At 39.8% G+C, this 21,360-nt stretch overlaps 1 protein-coding gene across 2 annotated transcripts in view; it reads left to right on the forward strand.

Annotated features, from left to right (window-relative positions):
* Positions 1-21,360, forward strand: part of kcnt1a (potassium sodium-activated channel subfamily T member 1a) — a 41,299-nt gene that overhangs the window by 1,595 nt on the left and 18,344 nt on the right. Inside the window, exons 2-13 of one of the 2 annotated variants that reach the window (XM_005720267.1) lie at positions 956-1,126; positions 8,865-8,944; positions 11,068-11,215; positions 12,605-12,652; positions 12,939-12,987; positions 13,640-13,699; positions 13,991-14,065; positions 15,779-15,862; positions 16,567-16,661; positions 17,841-18,021; positions 18,099-18,263; positions 18,390-18,526. In XM_005720267.1, coding sequence (XP_005720324.1) covers positions 956-1,126; positions 8,865-8,944; positions 11,068-11,215; positions 12,605-12,652; positions 12,939-12,987; positions 13,640-13,699; positions 13,991-14,065; positions 15,779-15,862; positions 16,567-16,661; positions 17,841-18,021; positions 18,099-18,263; positions 18,390-18,526 — 1,293 coding nt within the window. Of the gene's footprint in view, positions 1-955; positions 1,127-4,766; positions 4,910-8,864; positions 8,945-11,067; positions 11,216-12,604; positions 12,653-12,938; positions 12,988-13,639; positions 13,700-13,990; positions 14,066-15,778; positions 15,863-16,566; positions 16,662-17,840; positions 18,022-18,098; positions 18,264-18,389; positions 18,527-21,360 lie in introns of those variants that run through there. The other variant, XM_005720268.1, reaches the window with a different exon arrangement.

Consider the following 21,360-nt stretch of genomic DNA (forward strand, 5'->3'; position numbering starts at 1 on the left):
CTTAACCTTTGCATGTTACTCAGGCTTTCGGGCTGCACATTAGAGAGATGTGTCTCAGCATCTGCAGCCATTCAGAAAAACACAGCAGCTGAAGATTTTTTACTTTCTTTCCCACTGGTTGAGATCAACCTTAATCCAAGTTATGAATCTATAGTGATTCATAATCATCATTCATAATATGAATGATGTGTACTTGAAGCTGAGCCATATGTTGAACCTGGTGGTGGACAAAATACTCTTGGATATTTTGGAAAAGTGAAGTAATAGTACAACAATGTAAAAAATATACCACTACATGAACATGCCCTGAATTGAAAGAAGGCACTTTGATCCGTGTCTAAAAAGAAAGGGTATTTTTTTCCATTTCATGCAAGCATGTGTATACTCTGTTAATCTAAAGAAACAAACGCTTCTGTTAACAAAGTTAAATCCTATTAATAAAGTTGTGGAAAGTACTCAGGTCTGTCTTCTATGGTCTGTAAGCAGCACAGGAGCGACATAACCTTGAATGCATGCTAATTTCTGCTTTTAAGCCTGAATCATCACACAGCAGCAGCATTTTAGCCTGTCCCTGCTTCTGTCCCAGGATAGTGAAGAAGCCACAATGCATGGTGCTTCAGGTGAACATAAGTTGGCTGGTTCTTCATTACACAAAGATTTTAGCTGCAAAGGTCATTGTTTGGGATTATCTTTACTAAAAATACAAAAATATAAACTTTACAGTACAATATAAAGTATTCATTAGGGGCATTATCCTTTTTGGTCTGATTTTCTGTAACTCCATACCCGGGCCCCGTCAACTGCACTTTTCCATCCCATGTTTACCTTCCTTGCCTCCTTTCCTTCTCCTTGTGCTTCTTGTTTCCTTTCAACATTGGCTCAACTGGCTTCCTTCACTTTTGCACAACTTTCTCTGCCTTCTGTTTCTTTACTTTTCTCCTGTCCCTCCCCCCAGCTCATCCCCAGCCCCACTCCAGACCAAAAACAGCAGCCGCAGTACTGGGGTTATCTTAGACATCTCTACTCTCAAGATGGAGCAGCTAGAGAGCGAGGTGCCTCCTCTGCCGCCCCGTTTCCGCTTCAGAGACCTTCTTCTTGGGGACCAGAGCTTCCCGAATGATGACAGGTAGGCAGGAAGCTCTGCTTATAACACACAAATTTGGCTGAGACGTGGTGTTTGAGGTGGTCAGGAACCGAAAGAAGTAAGCTGAGAAGAAACTCTCAAACTTAAAATTTGTACAATTCTGACAGACGCATCAGCTCATAGACATATAACCTTTATAATGGGTGTTATAGGTAGCCTAATATTTCAGCTGTCTATACACCAGTTTAGCAATTTCTCAACATTGAATTTAGCTTCGTATTTCAGGTAATTGTCTCTTAAATTCAGCACTTTTGCTGTTTGCCTATTACTTTTAACAAATTATTTTGACTATTGACCCTTAGCTGAGCTATTTATTGCTTTTTACTCATCTAAGTTGAGCTGTTGCAACATTTATTTGGAACTCTTAGGTTTTGGTCATATATAATTAGCTGTTTTGCTATTTGTAGTTTACTAATTTGAGTTATTTCAACATTTAGTTGTTACTTTAAGTATTATAAGTATTATAGCTAACATGCCGGCTTTTTATCCTTTCAATGCACCATTTCTTTACGTTTAGCAAACAGCTGTTTGCCCAATAAGATTGGCTATTGATCTCATTTTTGCATTACTTTAGTGAATGATTAATGTTAGTTAGTTAACATTATTTGCTAACAAGCACTCTCTCAGCAAGCAAGTGTAACAGTTGAGTTAAACGGTGGATGTTTTTTTGTCAGAATCGGTTAGTTGTCCTACTTAGTTTTGTATCCCAAAGCAAGCAGCTGTAATCTTTAAACAAATGCTGCTTAATCCTCTTTAATGTGGACTATTTGGGGGTAAATCTAATAATAAAGAAAAGAAGACCTTGGTTTCTTTTCGCACCATTTTGTGAAGATGAATCTACTATTACTAATAACTGTGGTAATAAATTGTCAGATTAATTGATGTTGGTCAGTAGCCTCTATAAAACATTGAGAAATAGCATTAAGTGAAGTAGTGTAAAATGACGACATCTAAAAAAGAGCACACATCCATTATTCCCCCTGTTTTATTTCAAGTGGCTGCTGTTGTTGTTACTTTTTGACTCCAACTGTTTGAATTTTATGTAAGTTATTAGTGTTTTATTTGCAACAGCCCCAAGACATATACAGGATGAAAAAAACAAGTAAACTGAATTGAATTAAATCTCATCACAGCTCTGTTGGTCGTCTGCTCGTGTTGCTTTCACTTATCAAGCGTGCTGATTGCCAGACCTCTTTTTTTTTCTTTTATTCCTGACAAATACTGTTTTTTGGAGTTTAATCCCACTTGATTCACCTCTTTGTAGTTGCTGAAAAGGCTTTGTTCATGGAGTGTTTACCAGTGTTTGCCCCCTCCAGACTTTAGCACGTAGGAGCGCAGTCTGAAGTGTTCTCTTTTTCCGGTCTAAGTGGCGTTTGTGTTTAAAAGGCGCCAGAAACGTAGCAGGATTTGGGGCGCTGTCCGTGGTGCTGAATAAGAGGGAGGTGCATGAGAAGCTGTGGAGCAGGTGTCTGTGTACGTATTTGAAGATTGAAGAAGTTTGACTTGAAACACATTTTTCTTTTCTGCGACAACATTGCGACCTACTTCACTGTCAGAATTGAAAATGAGATCTCTCCGTCGGTCTATCTGTCTTTCCTCATCTTCTGCCTTCAGCGCTCTACTCAGCTGCAGCATCTGTGTGTGATGCTTCTGTTTTTCTGAGATCTGCTTCACTGGTTTCCATCCTGAGAATAAAAAACATTCTACTTTAGGGAATTTAGAGACCTTCTTCATTAGTTTAAGCACAAACTCAAAGAATAAGAATTAGGCACTCTTTTTTCTCTTACAGCATAACGTTTTGAAGTGAATTGACGTTCATAATTTGGGTAAGTCAGCTAAAAAGCTAAAACGTCCTCGGGATGTTTATTCAGTGCATAATCGCGTGTTCTCCAGATGGACCGCTGGAGAGGTATGATCAGATGTAATTTTAGAAGTGATAACAGCAGCAGCAAGCGTTTCAGACTGTAGAGCTGTTTGTAATATTTGTCATATCTGTTTTGTTTGATGAGGAATAACAACAAGCTCTGCCAATGCTTTTAGTCAAAGATGACCTTTTCTCCAGCTGTCCTCACAGCTATCCTCGTTTTCTCTTCGAGAAAGCTCCAAACCTTTCCAGCTCCTATTTAAATGGTTTCCCGTCTTTTTTTCTGTTCTGTCCCTGCAAATGAGCGCATCTTCTGTCCTTAGGAGATAGTGTTGTTTATAGGGGACTGATGCTTCAGGTTAGCGTTCCAGTGGTCAAGTCAAGAGCTGTGTCTTGAAACCCCAAATGTCACCGGTCACATCTGTCCGGGGAATCATCCCTCACTCAAAGGTTCCTTTCTAAAGGAATCAACACTCAGTAGTGGCAACATAATTTGCCACAACTGAGTCCAATTTCAAAAATATGTCTCAGTTTGCTACATGATCAATGTGTAAAACAACAGAAAAGGTCCACTGCCCAGACTGTCTTGTGTTATATTAAAGCTTGTTTTGTCTGTAGTAGAAAATATCTAAAGTAGATATTAATTGTTTATCTATTATGTAACTTTTAAAGTAGTATAAATGGCTATGATAAAGTTATTTATTAATAGAAAAAGCTGTAAAACATGAAAATACTGTTAAACGTTCATGATCTATGCCCCCCTTTAGATTTTCCAAAGCCTTCCACTGAGCTGGATTGGAGTCTTTGCCAGACCAATTCTGGCCCCCGAGCCTTATGTTTGACTGCCCTGCCTTGACTATCCCCTACCTGATTTTTATCTAAACTTTGTGATCCTGAACACCATGATGTGTCTTACAGGCAGAGGCTGTGATGTAAGGGTGTTCACGTGCAACTCAGAAGCCACACTGAGTGGCTGTACTGGTGTGGGCGAAAGGGGGTTCAAGAGGGATGGCCTTTCCTCCTATTTTCAAAAGCACTGACTGCTGGGGGCAAGGTCATCTATAAATTAGTACTTCAGACATCGCAAATTTAGAGGAGACAAAGAGGTGGGAGACTGAAGGGAGGGTGACTGCCAGATCAGTCCTCTTGATTTTCCTTTCATCTGCACTGCCTGTTCATTTTTTTTTTGTAAAAGTGCATCATCTTTCAGTTTTTGTCTCAATCCACCACATCCTGCAGAGCAAAGCGAGCGTCATCACCAACTTGTGTTTAGCATGATCAGACAGAAGAACAGACGGTAAGGCGGCACATTCATTGAGACTGTAAGAGCTCCGAGTCATGAAAACTTCCTTCCAACAGGCTGAGGGTAGTCTGCTGACATGCTGCTGATGCCAACAGCAAATTAAAACAAATCCGAGTTCATCTGACAATCTCTCTGCTATGGCACAGTGAATGTTTACAGCTTTGTGCTGCTGGAGAGGACCATGCTGCAGCAGCAGCAGTTAGGGTTATTCCTGTCAAAGCAACGTTGCTGTGGCAACAGGCCCGCGCAAAGAAGGGAAAAAATAAAAAATAAAAACGAGCTGCGGGAATATATTTCTAAAAATACTCCAACAAGCATCTGAAAATAAAATATATTTTTAAAAAAACCGCTTCGTCTATGGTTTCTTATTTTTATCTTTTTATCTTTATCGTGTCGTTTCATAAGTTAAAGCTAAAATCAGTTCATCCTCCGGCAGTGCTGCGCTGGTATTTTAGAGCTGCAGTGAGGCACGTTGGTCATCTGTAGGAATTCAAACTGGTTGCACGACGCAGCTACAGGTGTCCTGCACGATGGATCCGGAGATCCTCATCCCAACCTGGAGGTCGGACACGTTTGGTAGTGGTGACGCCGGGCAGAGGTAGGGCCACGCGGAGAGGAGAATTTACCCTCCGAAGTGCGCACGATGTCCAAATGTTAATGGAAGTGGATGCGCCGGTAAAGAGGCGGGAGAATAATGCTGTCCACGGCTTTTTCTTTCTTTCTCTTTGCTGTGAATTATTATTTTCAGGCGGGAAGAGTCGTAGTTATTACGTATTAGGAGTTATTAGGAGATAACCAGGAGTTTGATAAGAGGTGGAAAAATAAACAAACAAAAAAAACCCTTCCTATTTATTTATTTATAGGGGCCAGGATCAGAAAGTCATTTCTTCTTTACGCATCGACACTTCTGCTATTATAGAAAGTAAAACGGTATCTTAAGGTCGCTATTATGGATTATTATGTTCTCAGTTACTCCTGTACTTCTTTTGTTCAAGTGTGAAAACCCCCACTCGCGAATTTGCAAGGTGACTAATTAAAGTAGTCGAAAACGGAAAGGTCTTCAGTCACGAAAACGCGCAAATGTTGACTGCTGAGACGCACATGAACTGAATCTTTGTACATTTTGTTTCAGTCGTACCAATAATTGATTTGTTTTAGCGGTAATTTAAAAGTCAGCTTAGTGTCACATAAATGAGAAGAAAAAACAAATTAACTGAAAGTTTGTAAGATTTTTGGGACTTTTTGCTTGAGGACTTTTTACATATATATTAATCCATATATTTTCTGTCAACTGATGAATGGGCCTTTTGGATTGGAAGCAACAGGTCTATGCTGTTATTGATGAACCCCTCGAGCTGCATTGATTTAATGAAAGCGAGGCAATGATCACACACACACACACACACACACACACACACTCGCTGAGCCACAAGCAGGCGTTTAAAAAGATCTAATTGGTCACAGAAGTGTGCGTCTTGTTGCCTGAAACTCCGACGTGACACTGCAGTATGACTAATATCAGACCTCTTCAGTTCGTAATTGTGTGCTCAACAGGAGCTGATTAAGGGCCATTACTTGTACCCATTAGGCCTATGTATGCGTGGGAGGGTATAAGGACGCGATAGACAGACAGACAGACACAGACAGAGATCAATCTGTAGGACTCTCATATACGACAGCACAGCCTCTCATTTGAAGTGTTTCTGCCTCCAGAGCCCATTTCTGTCCCGCTGCTGGCCCCATGTTACAGATGTTTTTAGTTCTCATCGCAGAGCGGTTCTCTCAGTTTTTTTCACTGAAGGGTTTCCATCACTGTGATGTAGTTTTAGTGTCGTGAAGAACTGTAATAGCCATTTTAGTGCCGCATCCAACAACCCACACCGCCCTTTCCCTTCCACTGTGATCCTTTCAGCCACAAGCCAAAACTTGAGATTAATGGAGCATCAGTGAAGCGTTGCAGTTTTTCACCCTTTCTGAAATCCTGCTAATCTCTCTCATGCCTTCCTTTTCATACCTTCCCATGCCCATGCATCAGAAAATAGTACTGCAAAGACAGCACTGAAATTCTCTTTCATTCATAGCGATCAAAGGAGTTTTTGCACTTTCTCTCTTTTTGCCACACAGCAAGAAGCTTGTTTTTAAACCTCCTGGTTCACTGTTGTTTTCTTTACCTGGTGTTCTGGTTTTCTCTTTCAGTCCAAAAACATGCTTGTTAAGTTAATTTGTGATTTTAAATTGGATGGACATGTGGATGTGAGAGTGTGTGGTGGTTGCCTTTCTTTCTGTGTTAGCCCTGTAATAGTTTGTGCTGTCCTCGGTTCTTCCCATCTTTCAGCCCGTGTCAGCTCAGCTAAGATCCAGCCCCTTACAAGAGAGATTCTTTTCCCCAAGGAATCTCTCCTAAACCCAGCTAGTTTGGATTTAGCATAATTTGATGAGGTATACAGCGCTGTGCAAAAGTCTTGAGTCACTCTTCATTTCCTAATACTTTACTAGGAAAATGAGAAACAGATGCAGTGATTTATTGAGTTGTGCAAACATAGATGGAAATAAGGTAAATGAGATAAAACAGAGTTGGTAGAATTCTAACAAAAGTCAATATTTGGTTTGACCACCTTTAACTTCAGCACAGCCTCAACTCGCTTAGCCTAGCCTTCTTGTCATTTCTTTATGTAGTCTTCAGAAATAGTTCTCCAGGCTTCTTTTATGGATATTGGCCACCTTTTGTTCCCTTCTCTGTCAATATGATCCCACACTGCTTCAATAATGTTGAGGCCAGGATAGGACGAGGCCAATTCTCAGCAGATCCTGGTGTGTTTTAGTTTTCACTGTGTGGTATGATTTTACTGAACTGTGTTTGGGATTATCACCTCGCTGAAAAATGAAGCTATTGCCAAACAGCTTCCTTAAGAATGTCTTCTTGACAGCCATCCTTGTACTGAGACCATTTCTGATAAGGTTTCATTGGATAATTGGAAGATGGATAACTGGAAGGGCTAGATGCAACTCCCAGGTCTTTTGTCAGGTCTTTGCTGGACTTACCCTCCCTATTTCTTAATGACATGACTTTAAAATACTGTTCATCTGTTATAGGTACTTCATTAGACCTGCCACTTCTGATTTTATCCTCAGCTATCCTGGACTTGACTGTCCAGTTTCTTCAAACCTTGCTTCCTCAGATATATACCAAGTGTTTAGCTAAGAGCTCTCTGGGAATCACCTTGTTGCTTCTGGTATGTGTAGGCACAATGTGAATTAGTGAAAAAACAGCAAGAAAAACTTTGAAAGACCTTCAGAAAGTCTGGTGAACCTTTCCTCAAGACAACCTTAAAGAAGTTGTAAGTCTCCCTCCTTCAAAGAGAAATATAAGAAAATAGGAGTGACTCAAAACTTTTGCACAGTACTATATTGACTCAAGCATCTCACCAGCTGGCACGAGTAATAAGCCAAGCGATACAGTAGCAACAGCACAGGCAGTCAGTTGTTGGCAACAGGGTCTTACATTTGAAGTGTCTTCTTTTTGGGAGTTTTCATGTTCTCATTGTGCCCGTGTTGTTTTTCCTTGGGAGTCACGACAGTTTGAAAAAAAATGTCACAGGCACTCAAACTAGATTGGACCTCCACATCAAAACCTGATGGATGGGCTGATGCTGTCACAGGGATGCAGGAGGATCAGTCTTTGACAGCTTTGAGAGTGCACAAACGCAGCTGTGTGGGGAGATGCAGTGATTTCTAATTTAGCATAAATATGAGCAGCAACAGGATTAGGACGAGAGATACTGAAAATGTTACTGAGGCATACCAGAATAAAAATGAATCTCCTCACACTCAAGATATTTTCTCAATAACCACAGTTAATTTGTAAAGGAGTCACTGATGAATATACATTTTCATCTTCATTATATCATTCTTAATAGCAAATACAAACGGGTGTGCACAATGTCTCGCACAACATGTGTAATCCTTCTGTGGGATGGTGCAGAAACAAATCTAATATTCATTTATGCACAAGCGCGTCTTTTCATTCCATTTCTGGATGTTGGATTTCTCATCATAAAACATGCTTTGGTCTGATATGGAAATCTAGCAATGCCACTGATAGATGTCACTGACACAGTGATATCTGCATAAACTGTTCCCATCTACTATATGACCTTTTTAATGATGATATCAGAGGAATAGAAAAAAAAGGCTCTGTTCTCTTCTCTTCTCCTTTTAAAATATGAATGTTGTTGTCTTGCATACAAAAAATGTGCAAAAATATTTACCTTCGTCTCTTTTAACTTCACTCCTGGCTAAAATGATGCTCCACGCTAGCAGCTGCTCTTTGGTTTCTTCAGTTGAAACTGCGTGGCCTACAGGAGTCCTGTCATGTAATTGGAAACTAAATCAGACACAGATAATTACATAACTCTCCTCAGGCAGATAATTACAAAAACAGCATTATGAATATTCATGCTGTATTAAGGTCGTCGTTTTGAAAAACATCTTCGTATCTCTGTTAATGCTGCTGATTCTTGTGTGACTGTCTCTCTCCCTCTCTTACCTGTTAGGGTGCAGGTAGAGTTTTATGTGAACGAAAACACTTTCAAGGAGCGCCTGAAGCTTTTCTTCATCAAAAACCAAAGATCAAGTAAGTGGATGGTGCCGGCCACCATCTCATGTTCTTACAATGAGTGCTGCTTAATTGAAAGGGCACATTAAAGGGCAACGCGACAAAAGCAAACCCAGAAAGCTGTGCATAATAAGACCCAAATGTGTAAAGAAGGGGAAATAATGATTGAATATGTACATTTGCTGACTTCTAAAGAACAGTTTTAAATTTTCATGGTAGTTATATATTAATTTTAATATCAATTAAAAATCCAGAAAAGACTCATTATATGAAGAATTGTGAATTGATTTGTATGTCACTGAGTGAAATAAGTATTTGATCCTCTACAACCCAGCCAGAATTATTCTGATTCCTGCAGATTGGTAGTATGTGTCAATTGCAATCAATCAAAAAATCAGCCAAGCAATTAGAGATGGTCCTGATCTCAAGTCATTATGTGTATAAAGCACACCTGCCCACAGAATCTGTTTCATCCATTCCAACTGCTCCACCACCATGGGCAAGACCAAAGATCTGCCAAAGGACATCAGGGATGAGATTGTAGACCGGCACAAGGCTGGAATGGGCTACAGTTGTTGGTGTCATTATTCAGAAATGGAAGAAATATAAAATGACCATCAGTCGCCTTCAGTCTGGAGCTCCATGCAAGATCTTGCCTCATAGGATGATCACGAGAAAGGTGGTGGATCACCCAAAACCACATGGGTGGAGCTTGATAATGATCTTAAGGTAGTTGAGGCCACAGTCACCAAGAACTCCACTGGTAACATACTACTACACTGTAAGGAATTGATATAGATTGATATGTTGCTGCACCCTGCAGGGCGATCGTGGCTCAAGAGTTGGGAGTTCGCCTTGTAATCGGAAGGTTGCAGGTTCGAGCCCCGGCTTGGACAGTCTTGGTCGTTGTGTCCTTGGGCAAGACACTTCACCCGTTGCCTACTGGTGGTGGTCAGAGGGCCCGGTGGCGCCAGTGTCCGGCAGCCTCGCCTCTGTCAGTGCGCCCCAGGGCGGCTGTGGCTACAATGTAGCTTGCCATCACCAGTGTGTGAATGGGTGGATGACTGGATATGTAAAGCGCTTTGGGGTCCTTAGGGACTAGTAAAAGCGCATATAAATACAGGCCATGTCCCCTGCTCAATTGGGCACATGTACAGGCCCATCTTAAGCCGCGAGAGTTGAGACTCTGGTGTGGAATTTGTGCTTTTCAGGGTTTCTATCGTCAACTCGGTTTCCCTGGGTCTTTTCCCACGTTGTAGTTGTGTGTCTTATTTTGAATGAAATATTTAATAATAATATGATCCAAAGAACACAATCCCCACAGTCAAGCACAGAGGTGGAAACGTTGTGCTTTGGGGCTGTTTGGGGCAATCCGATGATGGACACCTTCATCGGATTAATGGGGCAATGGACTGGGCAGTGTACCATAAAATCTCTTCTCTCAGCAGAACACTGAAGATGGGTCTTCCAGCATGACAGTGACTTAAAACAAACCACAGAGCCAACAAAGGAGTGATTAAAGAAGAAGCAAATTAAGGTGATGGAGTGGCTTAGCAAGTCTCCAAATCTCAGTCCTGGAGAAAATCTGTGGATGGAGCTGAACCTTTGAGTTGCCAAGCAGCAACCACGAAACCTAAAGGATTTAGAGAGTTTCTGTAAAGAGGAGTGGGCTAAAATTCCCCCTGAGATGTGTGAAACATGGTGACCAGCTACAAGAAACATATTGCCGCTGTGCTTTCCAACAAACGTTTCTCCCCCAAGTATTAAGTTAGACTTTGCTTAAGAATCACTGACATGCAAATCAATGATATAATTCATGTAATTTGTTTTTTCTGGATTTTTGGTTGATGTTTTGTCTCTCTCCAAAAAACTATAAAAATTATAAAAATATTTTAAAAATTAGAGACAAACTTACAAATTCAGCCCGGGATCAAATGATTATTTCCACCATTGTATGAGAACACCTGTGGAGAATCCCAGATGTTTTTTCCTTACCTGTCAGAGATTTACTCTGAAGAAATGACACTGTGTTAAATACAGTTTAAACTTAAACACAGGAAAGCCTATGTACACACTGTCACAATAAATCTTACTTACAAATAAGATTTATTTATACAAATCTTATTTTCTTTTGCCTTCAGGCCTCAGGATTCGTGTGTTCAACTTTTCTCTGAAGCTGCTCACCTGTCTGCTGTACATCATCAGAGTGATGACAGACAACCCCGCTCAGAGCGCAGGCGCCAGCCACAGCGCTGCACAGCAAAACGCTCCCAGTGGCAACAACAAATGGTTTGTTTAAAATAAAGGTTTTCAGGTCAAGTCGAGGATTTTTATCAAGCACATTCTAACGCAATGTTATCACAACACTCTCAAAAAATGAAAAAAACAATTATAATGTTAAGATTTGTTATTCATTCATTGCAGTTGATTAATTCTTTAAAGGAAAGCAACAAAAAAAGGTGAAAAAGAAGCTAAACTGCAAATAAAATGCCGAGTACTGAATATAAGGTTACTGGTTAAGGTTGCTCTGCATATTATATGTAGGAGGATTGTTCCACAGGTCGGGATCATAATATCTATTTAGAAGCCCTGGAGTCTGCATAATCACAGCAACAGCAGCCTCCTTTGGTGTCATTTAGATGACACAGCATGCTCATGTGCGATACTATATATAGGATACTGTATCTATTGTACGCATCATAAGACCTAAATGTCACATACTATGATTTACTCATGAAAGTGGTCCCTTTCTCATTTTTTAAAAACCAAATTATTATGAATTGAATAAATATTATGTGTAAAACTGCCAATTCTAGAGCTGCTACACGCAAACGAGTGCAGACCTCCCAGTTTGCATCTGTTCATCTAGAGTCGCCTCTCAGTGACTCTAGATAACTTTAGGCCAGTCAGTGGTGATCTGTAGAGGTAATGTCTCATTCCAGTGTCTGCCCCATCAACTTTTTGCTGTGCTTTATCTATCTGCTGTTGTGACCATGAATAACTGGTAATCAGAGTTTGATTCCACAGATAGTCACCTCAGAACAAGAAGCTCCTGGGCTTGACTCCACCAGCAGTGTGGGGCCTTTCTGTGTGGATGTTCCCTTTGTGCTTGCATGGTTTCTCCCAGAATTAGTTTGGCTTACTCCCACAGTCCAAACATCAGGCATTTCAGTTTAATACTAATTCCAGTGATTCTAAATTGGCTGTAGGTGTGAGTATAAAAGCGTTTTGTTATATGAGAAATATAACAAAGGTTCAACTTTGATGACTGAAGATATGTCTTATAGGACCAATAGATAAAGCAAAGATTTGCTTATAGGACAGAACAGGAAGCCTTTTCTCTTTTCCATACAGTTACTGTATCTATGAGGAGCTGGCCAGCTCCTTTGGGTGGTTAACTTGATTAATTGGCTTGTTGTGTGCTTTAATTTTTACACAAATCAAATGATCATTAATAAATAAATGTATGTTTCATATTTAAGTTTTTAAAATTTTTAAAAAGTGTGAAAAGATCTAGCATTCTATTTTAATTCAGTATGAAGATTTAGGAACTCATACTTTGCTTTAATAAACTGACGTGTCTACGATCTAGTTCAGCTGCAGAAATCCTCCCATGTTCATGTTTCACTTCCTGCTATTTTGCTGCCTTCCTCCCTTACCATCATCACTACTCCACAGTGTCGACTGTCAGTGGAACGGTTCAGTGCAGGACAGAGAAATTAACTGGTAAGCAGCAAAAGGTGTGATTTCTTTCAGCTCTTTGTTTGGTCTGATACCTCATTTCTTCCATTCACCTTATTAGTTATTCTGGCAGGCCATCGGTGTTTTCATTATCGGATTTTCCCTTTTTATCAACATTTATGTAAAGAGATCCCTGCCAGCTTGGTCTTCTGTTTATCTCACGTTGTCACTGATGGTATAGACACCAATCATGTACAATTTTTCTTTGATTTGGAGGGAATTTGTTGTTAAATGTAGTACAATTGTCACTGTTGTGTGCTCTCTCTGTCAGGGAGTTGATCTTCTGGGTGGATAGGAAGCTTCCTGTCTGGGCCATTCAAGTGAGTCACAAGAGAAGAAAGAGCACATAAAGCAAAACTTTCAATGACTTTCACTGAGTTGCATAAACTTGTGTGTGTGTTTGCCGGCCTCATTGGCACAGCTGGTACAGTTTGTACCTTGTGAGTGTCTGTGTGCGTGCATGTGTGTGTCATTGTGACAAATTGTCCTGGAAACATCTTCTGTAAGTGGAACTACCACAAAGCCATTTTGAGTTCTCGGGCAGGTCTTTATCTGTCTGTCTGTCTGTCTCTCTGTATATCTGTCTGTCTGTCTGTCTGTGGACAGATTTCAACAGCATAGCGTCACAACCGTGCAAGATTCAAGATACTTTACAGGTGTGTAGTTGAAAATGATGGCCGATTTTTAAAGACGGGGGTTCTCCGACCCATGTGTACTCACACGATCAGGTAACAGTGTAGCAGTGACTACATGGGTCGTGTGTCAGAACATCAACATATTGACAGGTGTTGCAACTGGAGTGATCCCATCTCTGCTTTCAATTGTGCTGTTGACCAAATATTTGACTGTCTAATGCAAACCATAAATGTCTGATCATCATGTGAAAACATGGTGAGCGTCATTCTTAGAAGATTATTTGTGACAACGCTGTTGTAAATAATTAAGTATGTCTTATATCCTGTTTTTGCACAGGTGATTGTGGCCATCATTAGTTTCCTGGAGACTATGTTACTAATGTATCTGAGTTACAAGGTAAGACAGAGTGTGCTAAAAAAAGCACTCTGGCTTCAAACATGATTAATGCATTCTGTACAATTAATCACTTACAATGTGCTAGATTGACAATCCATAAGTGGTGCAATTAGACCAAGTCATTTGTCAAGGCTACATTAAAGACAGACAGTAATTGCAGGATATGGCTGAGGTGAAGGAATAAGTGGTTTTGCAGGGTGACAGACAACAATGAATCTCTGCAGTGACTCACTGTCTTTTGTGTGCTTACAGATGAAAGTGTTAAAAGTCTGTGCCTGTTTTTACTTTTAGGGGAACATTTGGGAGCAGATATTCCAGGTGTCCTTTCTTCTAGAGATGATCAACACAGTTCCCTTCATCATTACGGTAAAAGTTTTACCATGACAACCCTGAAATGTGCTTTATTATGCAGAAGCACTCCATGAAAAATTAAGCACATCCTATGATTCAGAAGCTTGTGGAATCACTTTTAGCAGCAATAACTTTAATAGTTAGCAACCATTTTCTATATGATTATATCACTCTCTCACATTGATGTGGAGGAATTTTAGCCCACTCTCTTCTGCAACATTGCTTCAGTTCACTGAGTTTTGCAGTTTATTTATGCACAGCTCTTTTAATTCAATTCAGTTCAATTCCATATATTTATACAACACCAAATCACACAACAGTCGCCTCAAGGCGCTTTATATTGTAAGGTAGATCCTACAATAATACATACAGAGAAAAAGCCAACAATCATATGACCCCTATGAGCAAGCACTTTGGCAAAAGTGGAAAGGAAAAACTCCCTTTTAACAGGAAGAAACCTCTGGCAGAACCAGGCTCAGGTTTTGGTTTGACTGGAACAACAGAACTCCCCATTTCTTTTATTTTTCAGCTTCTTTGTTATAGATTTGATGCTTTACTTGAGCTCATTGTCCCGTTAAACATGTGGCCTCTGGAATTATTGCTATACAGAGGAGTTTGTGGTTGATTCTAAGACTGCAAGGTCCCCAGCACCTGTTGCTGCAAAATAAACAAATCGTCACCCCTCTACTGTGACGATTTGATAGTTGGTATAAGGTGTTATGCTATGTCCAGCTCTGGGAAGATTGGTTACTATCTTGAATGTTTTCCACTTTTGAAGAATCATTCTCATTGTATGAAGGATTGTATGCATTGTATAAATGATGGACGTAATACTCCCTCCCAGATTGATGAGCAGCAGCAGATGGTTGCTGAGTTCTTTCGTCTTCCGTATTGTGTTAAAGCACACTGAATGTTCTGGACCAGCAAACTGCAAAAACATCTGCTCCTGTAATACCCTCATTAGGTGTACTCACGCATAATGGTGGTCTCTTAATCAGCACCTGGCTGCTACTTAACCTCTTAGGTCCGATTGGTAGGGTGTACTGGATTTTTTTTACACACTCTTCTGCTTAGGTTTACTGTCATGTTGTTGTTACTCCAAATGTATTTATCTGTTCTTAAGATAATGGTTTTTTTTATTATATTAAGATAGATAGAATCTAAAGAGGGTGTACTTTCTAATGGATGGCACCTTGATTTGTGGTGGCCAGATGGCCAGAAAAAAATAATCATTTCAAGCTCAGCAGAATTGTCTCTTTAAAGAAGTCTTGGCCTTGCTACTCTAAAAGATAAAACAAGTTTCATTAAGGACTAGTTTGTTGGTGCCAAACTACATCAATGTGCAGGACAAGTGTGCATCTGCCTGTCACAAGAGGGTCATCAACATTCAAAGCATTGCCCCTGCTGTAATTAATGCTGCATGCTTGCTTTGATTAGCTCTTATATGAAAATGCTCAACTACAACAAGTACTAGAGAGGTAACACTGACATTTTGTGCAGATTGAGCTACATGGACAGAGAAGATAGAACTACAAACATCATAGCTGACTAAGACAGTGCAGAGTATTCCTCTTTAATGATTCTGGGTATAAAAACGTTACACAATAATACTTAAAAGTTTTAATTTTCACAGGTAGCACGTTTAAGCTGCAGACATATGACCCACTGCTGTGAGATTTTTATTGTTTGAGAAAACTCTGAAATGAAGTGTTTTCTACCTCTCCTCAGATTTTCTGGCCCTCGATAAGGAACATTTTCATTCCTGTGTTTCTCAACTGCTGGTTGGCCAAATGTGCTTTGGAGAATATGATCGTAAGTCAAAGCAGTTAACTGAATTTTGTCTATTAATGACCAGTTTTCAACAGCTTATTGATTTACTTCAGACATTTTAACTGCACTGATTTATAGAGGCCTTCGTACTCCCCGACATCCACACTGTAACAACAAAAAATCCTTCTTTGGTTCTGCTCTGTTTGTGCTGCACACAGGAGGGAGCTCATTAGGGATTATTTTCAGTGCTGTGTGCATTTTATCACGTTGCTCTGCAGACTGCAGTGGGGAGCATACAAGAGTAGAAGCATCTGCAACCGCTAAACGAATTCACAATTAAATGGAACAGGGGTAGACGCAGTGTCACTGATTATAAGCATTTGTATCCTTGGGAAACACAGTGGTCCAGTGGTAGTACTCACTGTCACCTCACAACAGGCAGGAGCTTAGTTCAAATCCAGACTGGTCCTATTGCATGCCTTCACTGTGTCTGCTTGGGTTTGCTCCAGGTATTCCAGCTTCCTCCCACAATCCAAAAAACATGCATGGGGTTGGATTAATTAGAGATCCTAAATTGACTCTAGATGTGACCTATTATCTGTCTCTGTGTATTAACCCTACAACAGTGTACCCTCATCCTGTGACAGCTGTGATAGGCTTCAGCCTCCCCCTATAACTCTGAATTTGATAAGCAGAAGAAAATGAATAGGTTTTTAACTATAACTGCTGCATGTTGTTTATGGTAGAACGATGTCCATCGAGCGATCCAGAGGACCAACTCAGCCATGTTTAACCAGGTCCTCATTCTGATCTGCACCCTGCTCTGCCTCGTCTTCACTGGGTGAGCCTGCCTCTGCAGGGACTGTAAAACCATTCTGTTCAGACTGGTGACATATTGTGCTTCTGTCTGTGTTTGCTAAAATGTGAAAGAACTGTGCAGATTTTTATTTATATTTTTAATAATTACTAAGCGATACTAAAAATGGTGATCCAGATAATTCCAAATATTATGGGAGCATAACTTTGACAGTGCTGTTTAGTTCACTGCAGGGTAGTTAAACTCATAGACAGTACGTAAAACACAGATGTAACCATGATTATGTGAGCTGTTTATAAACTGTTGTTTTGAAGCCTGGAGCTGAGCATTTTCACCATCAGCGTCTTGGTTTTTGGAAACCAGAGGTGACAAGCAATGGTTGGCTCTGACTGAGAAATCGAGCGACTCTGTGCGCTCGTATGGTAGCAACCTGCCAATCACAAGGCAGGCGGACTCCAAAATATACCCTGCTTTATTTAACTCTGAATGGGGCCATAAAATTAGAAATATGAAAATCATGTTATACAGATGATTCAAAACTAGCAATTGAGATCATAATTATATTAATGAAGAAAACTGCAAAACAAACTAATAAAGTAAACAAATCCACTGATTTATCCATGTGTGGCTGATGCCATCACAGTGAGACAGCTGACGTCACATCTCCTGGCATCCACCGTGTTTTGGTGTTATTTCAGCTTGCTGTATACTCTTGCTTTTTGTGACCTGGTAAATGTGACACCGTTGCCGCAGCCGAGTGCAAAACAAGCGTACGAGATCACATTTCAGTGATATAGCCGTACAGGAACTTAGACATTTTCAGATTATACAGTGGAGGGGAGGTTGATGCAACAGCTTTAAAAGAAGAGAATTTACAGTGAAAACTTTGAAAAGCACCCACCAGCTTTGTGCTTTGATTTCTTCTACTCTATACTACTGGTTAAAGTATAATTGTAACGGTGAAGAGTGATCCAAACCATTTTTGCTAGCTGAGAAATGCTCAAAATGAATTAAAATATCAGTTATGAAGTCAAAATGACAAACAAAAGCTTAATGTTTATTTTTTATTAATATTTAAACAAACCTTTTAGTTGTTAATACAGCATATTTATTTATCTATTCCTTGTGGCCTCTATGTCCAGGTTCATAACCAGCCTACATGCTGTAGCTGTATATGCTGACTTCGTATTTGTTTGTATACAGCACGTGTGGGATTCAGCACCTGGAACGAGCAGGCAAAAACCTCTCCCTCTTCACTTCGTTCTACTTCTGCATTGTCACCTTCTCCACTGTGGGCTTCGGAGATGTGACTCCCCGCATATGGCCTTCCCAGTTACTGGTAGTCATCATGATCTGCGTGGCCCTGGTGGTGCTGCCTCTTCAGGTACAAAGATACTGAAATAATCTTTGGATCCGTTTACATTTCCTCGTGTGACCTTTGCATCGCTTGCTGCTTGTCAGTTTGAAGAGCTGATCTACCTGTGGATGGAGAGACAGAAGTCTGGGGGGAATTACAGCCGCCACAGAGCACAGACAGAGAAACATGTTGTGCTGTGTGTCAGCGCACTCAAAATAGACCTGCTCATGGACTTTCTCAATGAATTCTACGCTCATCCACGACTGCAGGTAACGACCGTTACATACACGTGCTCGAGGTTTACTTACAAGTGATAATGACTGACATGGTGTGTCTCCATTTACATAGAAATTCCTCTTTTGAGATACTGATGTGGTTCTTACATAATCTTCAAGGATTACTATGTGGTGATCCTGTGCCCAACTGAAATGGACCTCCAGGTGCGAAGGGTGCTGCAGATCCCTCTGTGGTCTCAAAGAGTCATCTATCTGCAAGGGTCTGTCCTCAAAGATCAGGATCTGCTTAGAGCCAAGTAAGTTACAGTTCCTATAACTAGATTATACTTTAACTGTGACTTTTTCCAATATATAATCCTGTGAAAAAAGGAGACTCTTCACAGGACTGTTTGCAGTCCTGTTAGAAACTAATCACACCCTTCCCGCTTCCAATAGGAATTAAGAGGGTAAGTAACACTACCCTGCTAATCAAATGTACTTGATTAACTGATCATCAGCAAGTTAGAACACCTCTACAAAATTTTGTCAGTTTGCTAATCTTAACACAATTAAAACAATGCAACAGCCTCAGGAGTCACACTGTGCAATTCTCAGAGAAACTGGACCCCAGAGCTACAGCTCAGACTTTACAGGCTTCAGCTAGTATGTTAAATGTAAAGGTTTATGACAGTACAATGAGAAAAAGACTGAACAAGTCTGGCTTGTTTGGAAGGGAGAAAGCGACATAACAGCACAGCATAGCACAGCGGGTTTGCCAAGTTGCATCTGAACCACACGACTTCTGAAACAATGCCCTTTGCACAGATGAGACCAAATGTGAGGCCATCTGTCCAACAGCTAAAACTTGGGCTCAAACTGGGTCGTGCAACAGGACCAAGATCTCCAGACAAATCTACAATCTTGTTTATTATTTCCTTACGCCTGGTGCACTTTCTTTTGGTGTTATGGTTTCATGTCCCTCTTGTTTTCCCACACTGTTAGTTTATTGTCTCCTTAGTCCTGGTCTTTTATTTTGGGAACCTCTTGTCTCTTGTGTTTTGTATTCAATTCTGCTTCCCCTCTTTCATTATCTGTAATTAGTTTCAGCTGTTTTCCCACCTGTTGCCTGTTTCCATGTTATCCTGTGTTTGTATATAAAGCCTCAGTCTCCTTTTTGTCCTTTGTTGTATTTTTCCTAGTTCTATATTTCCCTTGAATACTAGAAGTTTTGGTTTTCTTGTTTTTAACTTGCATTATTTTGTACTTGGTGTAAATTTAGCATTTTAGCCGCTTTTAAGTTTACCTATTGTCTTCCAAGTCCTGCTTTTTGCATCCATCTTCTGCCTGCTACACAGCTGCTTCTGACACAAATGCCAACAAACATCAATGAAATGAAGGAAAATTGCAGTCAATAACATTGATTAGGAACGTGGTAAAAGTTTGGAACACTGTCCATCATTTACTGAAATGCGCCATGTTGGTGCTCATTTTGTGAGAGACTAAAAATTGCTTTATTATGTAAAATTTTACAATCATTGTGTAATCTTTACTGAGTTCGCAGAATAATATTAAAGCACAGAATGAATATTGGGAGGGGAGAGGATGGGAGTTGAGCTGTTGAAGCCCATATTATTAGTTAATGCAGTCCTTAGAAACCCACTATAAGTGGTTAAGTGTAAGTGTAAACATAGTCATAATAAAATACTGTTTTATTGTGTTTGCTTCACTGTGTTTGGCAAGGGAGAAAACATTTTGAGAAGAGGTCAGAGTGATGTGAAAATTTTATTTCTAAATAAATTCAATTGGGCCCCAAAGTATTTGTGCTTGACTTCAAAAGAATGCTACTAGAATGAAAATGAACAAATGGAAATACAGCCTGGATCAAATGCGTAGTTAAGATGTTAAGATAAATGTCAAACTTCCCATTACAAAGAATAACATAGATATTGAAAGAGAAAGTTGAAAAATGAAATGGTTTCAAGACTGACCTTTGTTGAAATTGTCTTTTTCCCCTTTTTTCTCAGTCAAATAGCTCTGTGTGCTGTTTTTTTCAGTTTGTTTGTCTTTCTTGGTTTCCTGTTGATTGGTTATGTTAAAAATATAATAATGTACTGGTGTCATATTCATAAAGACAGTTTTATGGATTCCTTTTATCATCTGACATCTACACCTCATTTGTTTCCAATTAAATCATCTACAGTGGCTCCCAAAGTTCATATTTCACATTCTGGGAAAGGTACTGATAATTCTTGCAAACTGTCAGTAGGACTTAAAAGACTATTGTCCTACCAATCCTTAATATTACCCTGATATTCTCTTCTTCTTTTCTTAGTAAATAGGCTTGTCAGAGCTATTGTTTGGCCTCATACTCAGACAACACTGTAATTATTCATTCAAGCTATACTCATTCCTTTTGAAAGTGAACCGATAGAGGGACTGCTCTTCTGAAGAAAGGCAACATAATCTGTCTCACATTCTTCTGATACTTTGGAGTTGTGAAAGATTCATGAGGGAGACTATGGAACATTGTAACAATGATGAAAGGCATAAAAACTTGTTGTCAATCTGTATGTCAAGTCAGGTTTATTTTTGTAGCCATAATGACATCTATGACTCAGTTGAATTTTATTTATGTCGTACCTCTCATACAAGTCCAATTTGACAAATATCCAGTATGCAGAGCTGCAGCCAAGCTTAAGCGATAAATCCAGGAATTTTGTACAGCGCATTACAGTTAGTTTGCATATTTGTGGTAATCGTATACAGTCTTGATTTATGTACGGCTGTTTGAAAAACTTCACAGGGATTCTTTCAGTGAAGTTGTGACAAAGGTGACAAAGACGAAGGTGTTCAATAGACAGAACCACACCAGGAACAGCCCAGATATACAGGGAGTGCAGAATTATTAGGCAAGTTGTATTTTTGAGGAATAATTTTATTATTGAACAACAACCATGTTCTCAATGAACCCAAAAAACTCATTAATATCAAAGCTGAATGTTTTTGGAAGTAGTTTTTAGTTTGTTTTTAGTTTTAGCTATTTTAGGGGGATATCTGTGTGTGCAGGTGACTATTACTGTGCATAATTATTAGGCAACTTAACAAAAAACAAATATATACCCATTTCAATTATTTATTTTTACCAGTGAAA

Source organism: Pundamilia nyererei, unplaced genomic scaffold (assembly GCF_000239375.1).
Source record: "Pundamilia nyererei isolate P.nyererei 1_Seehausen unplaced genomic scaffold, PunNye1.0 scaffold00002, whole genome shotgun sequence".
NCBI lineage: Eukaryota > Metazoa > Chordata > Actinopteri > Cichliformes > Cichlidae > Pundamilia > Pundamilia nyererei.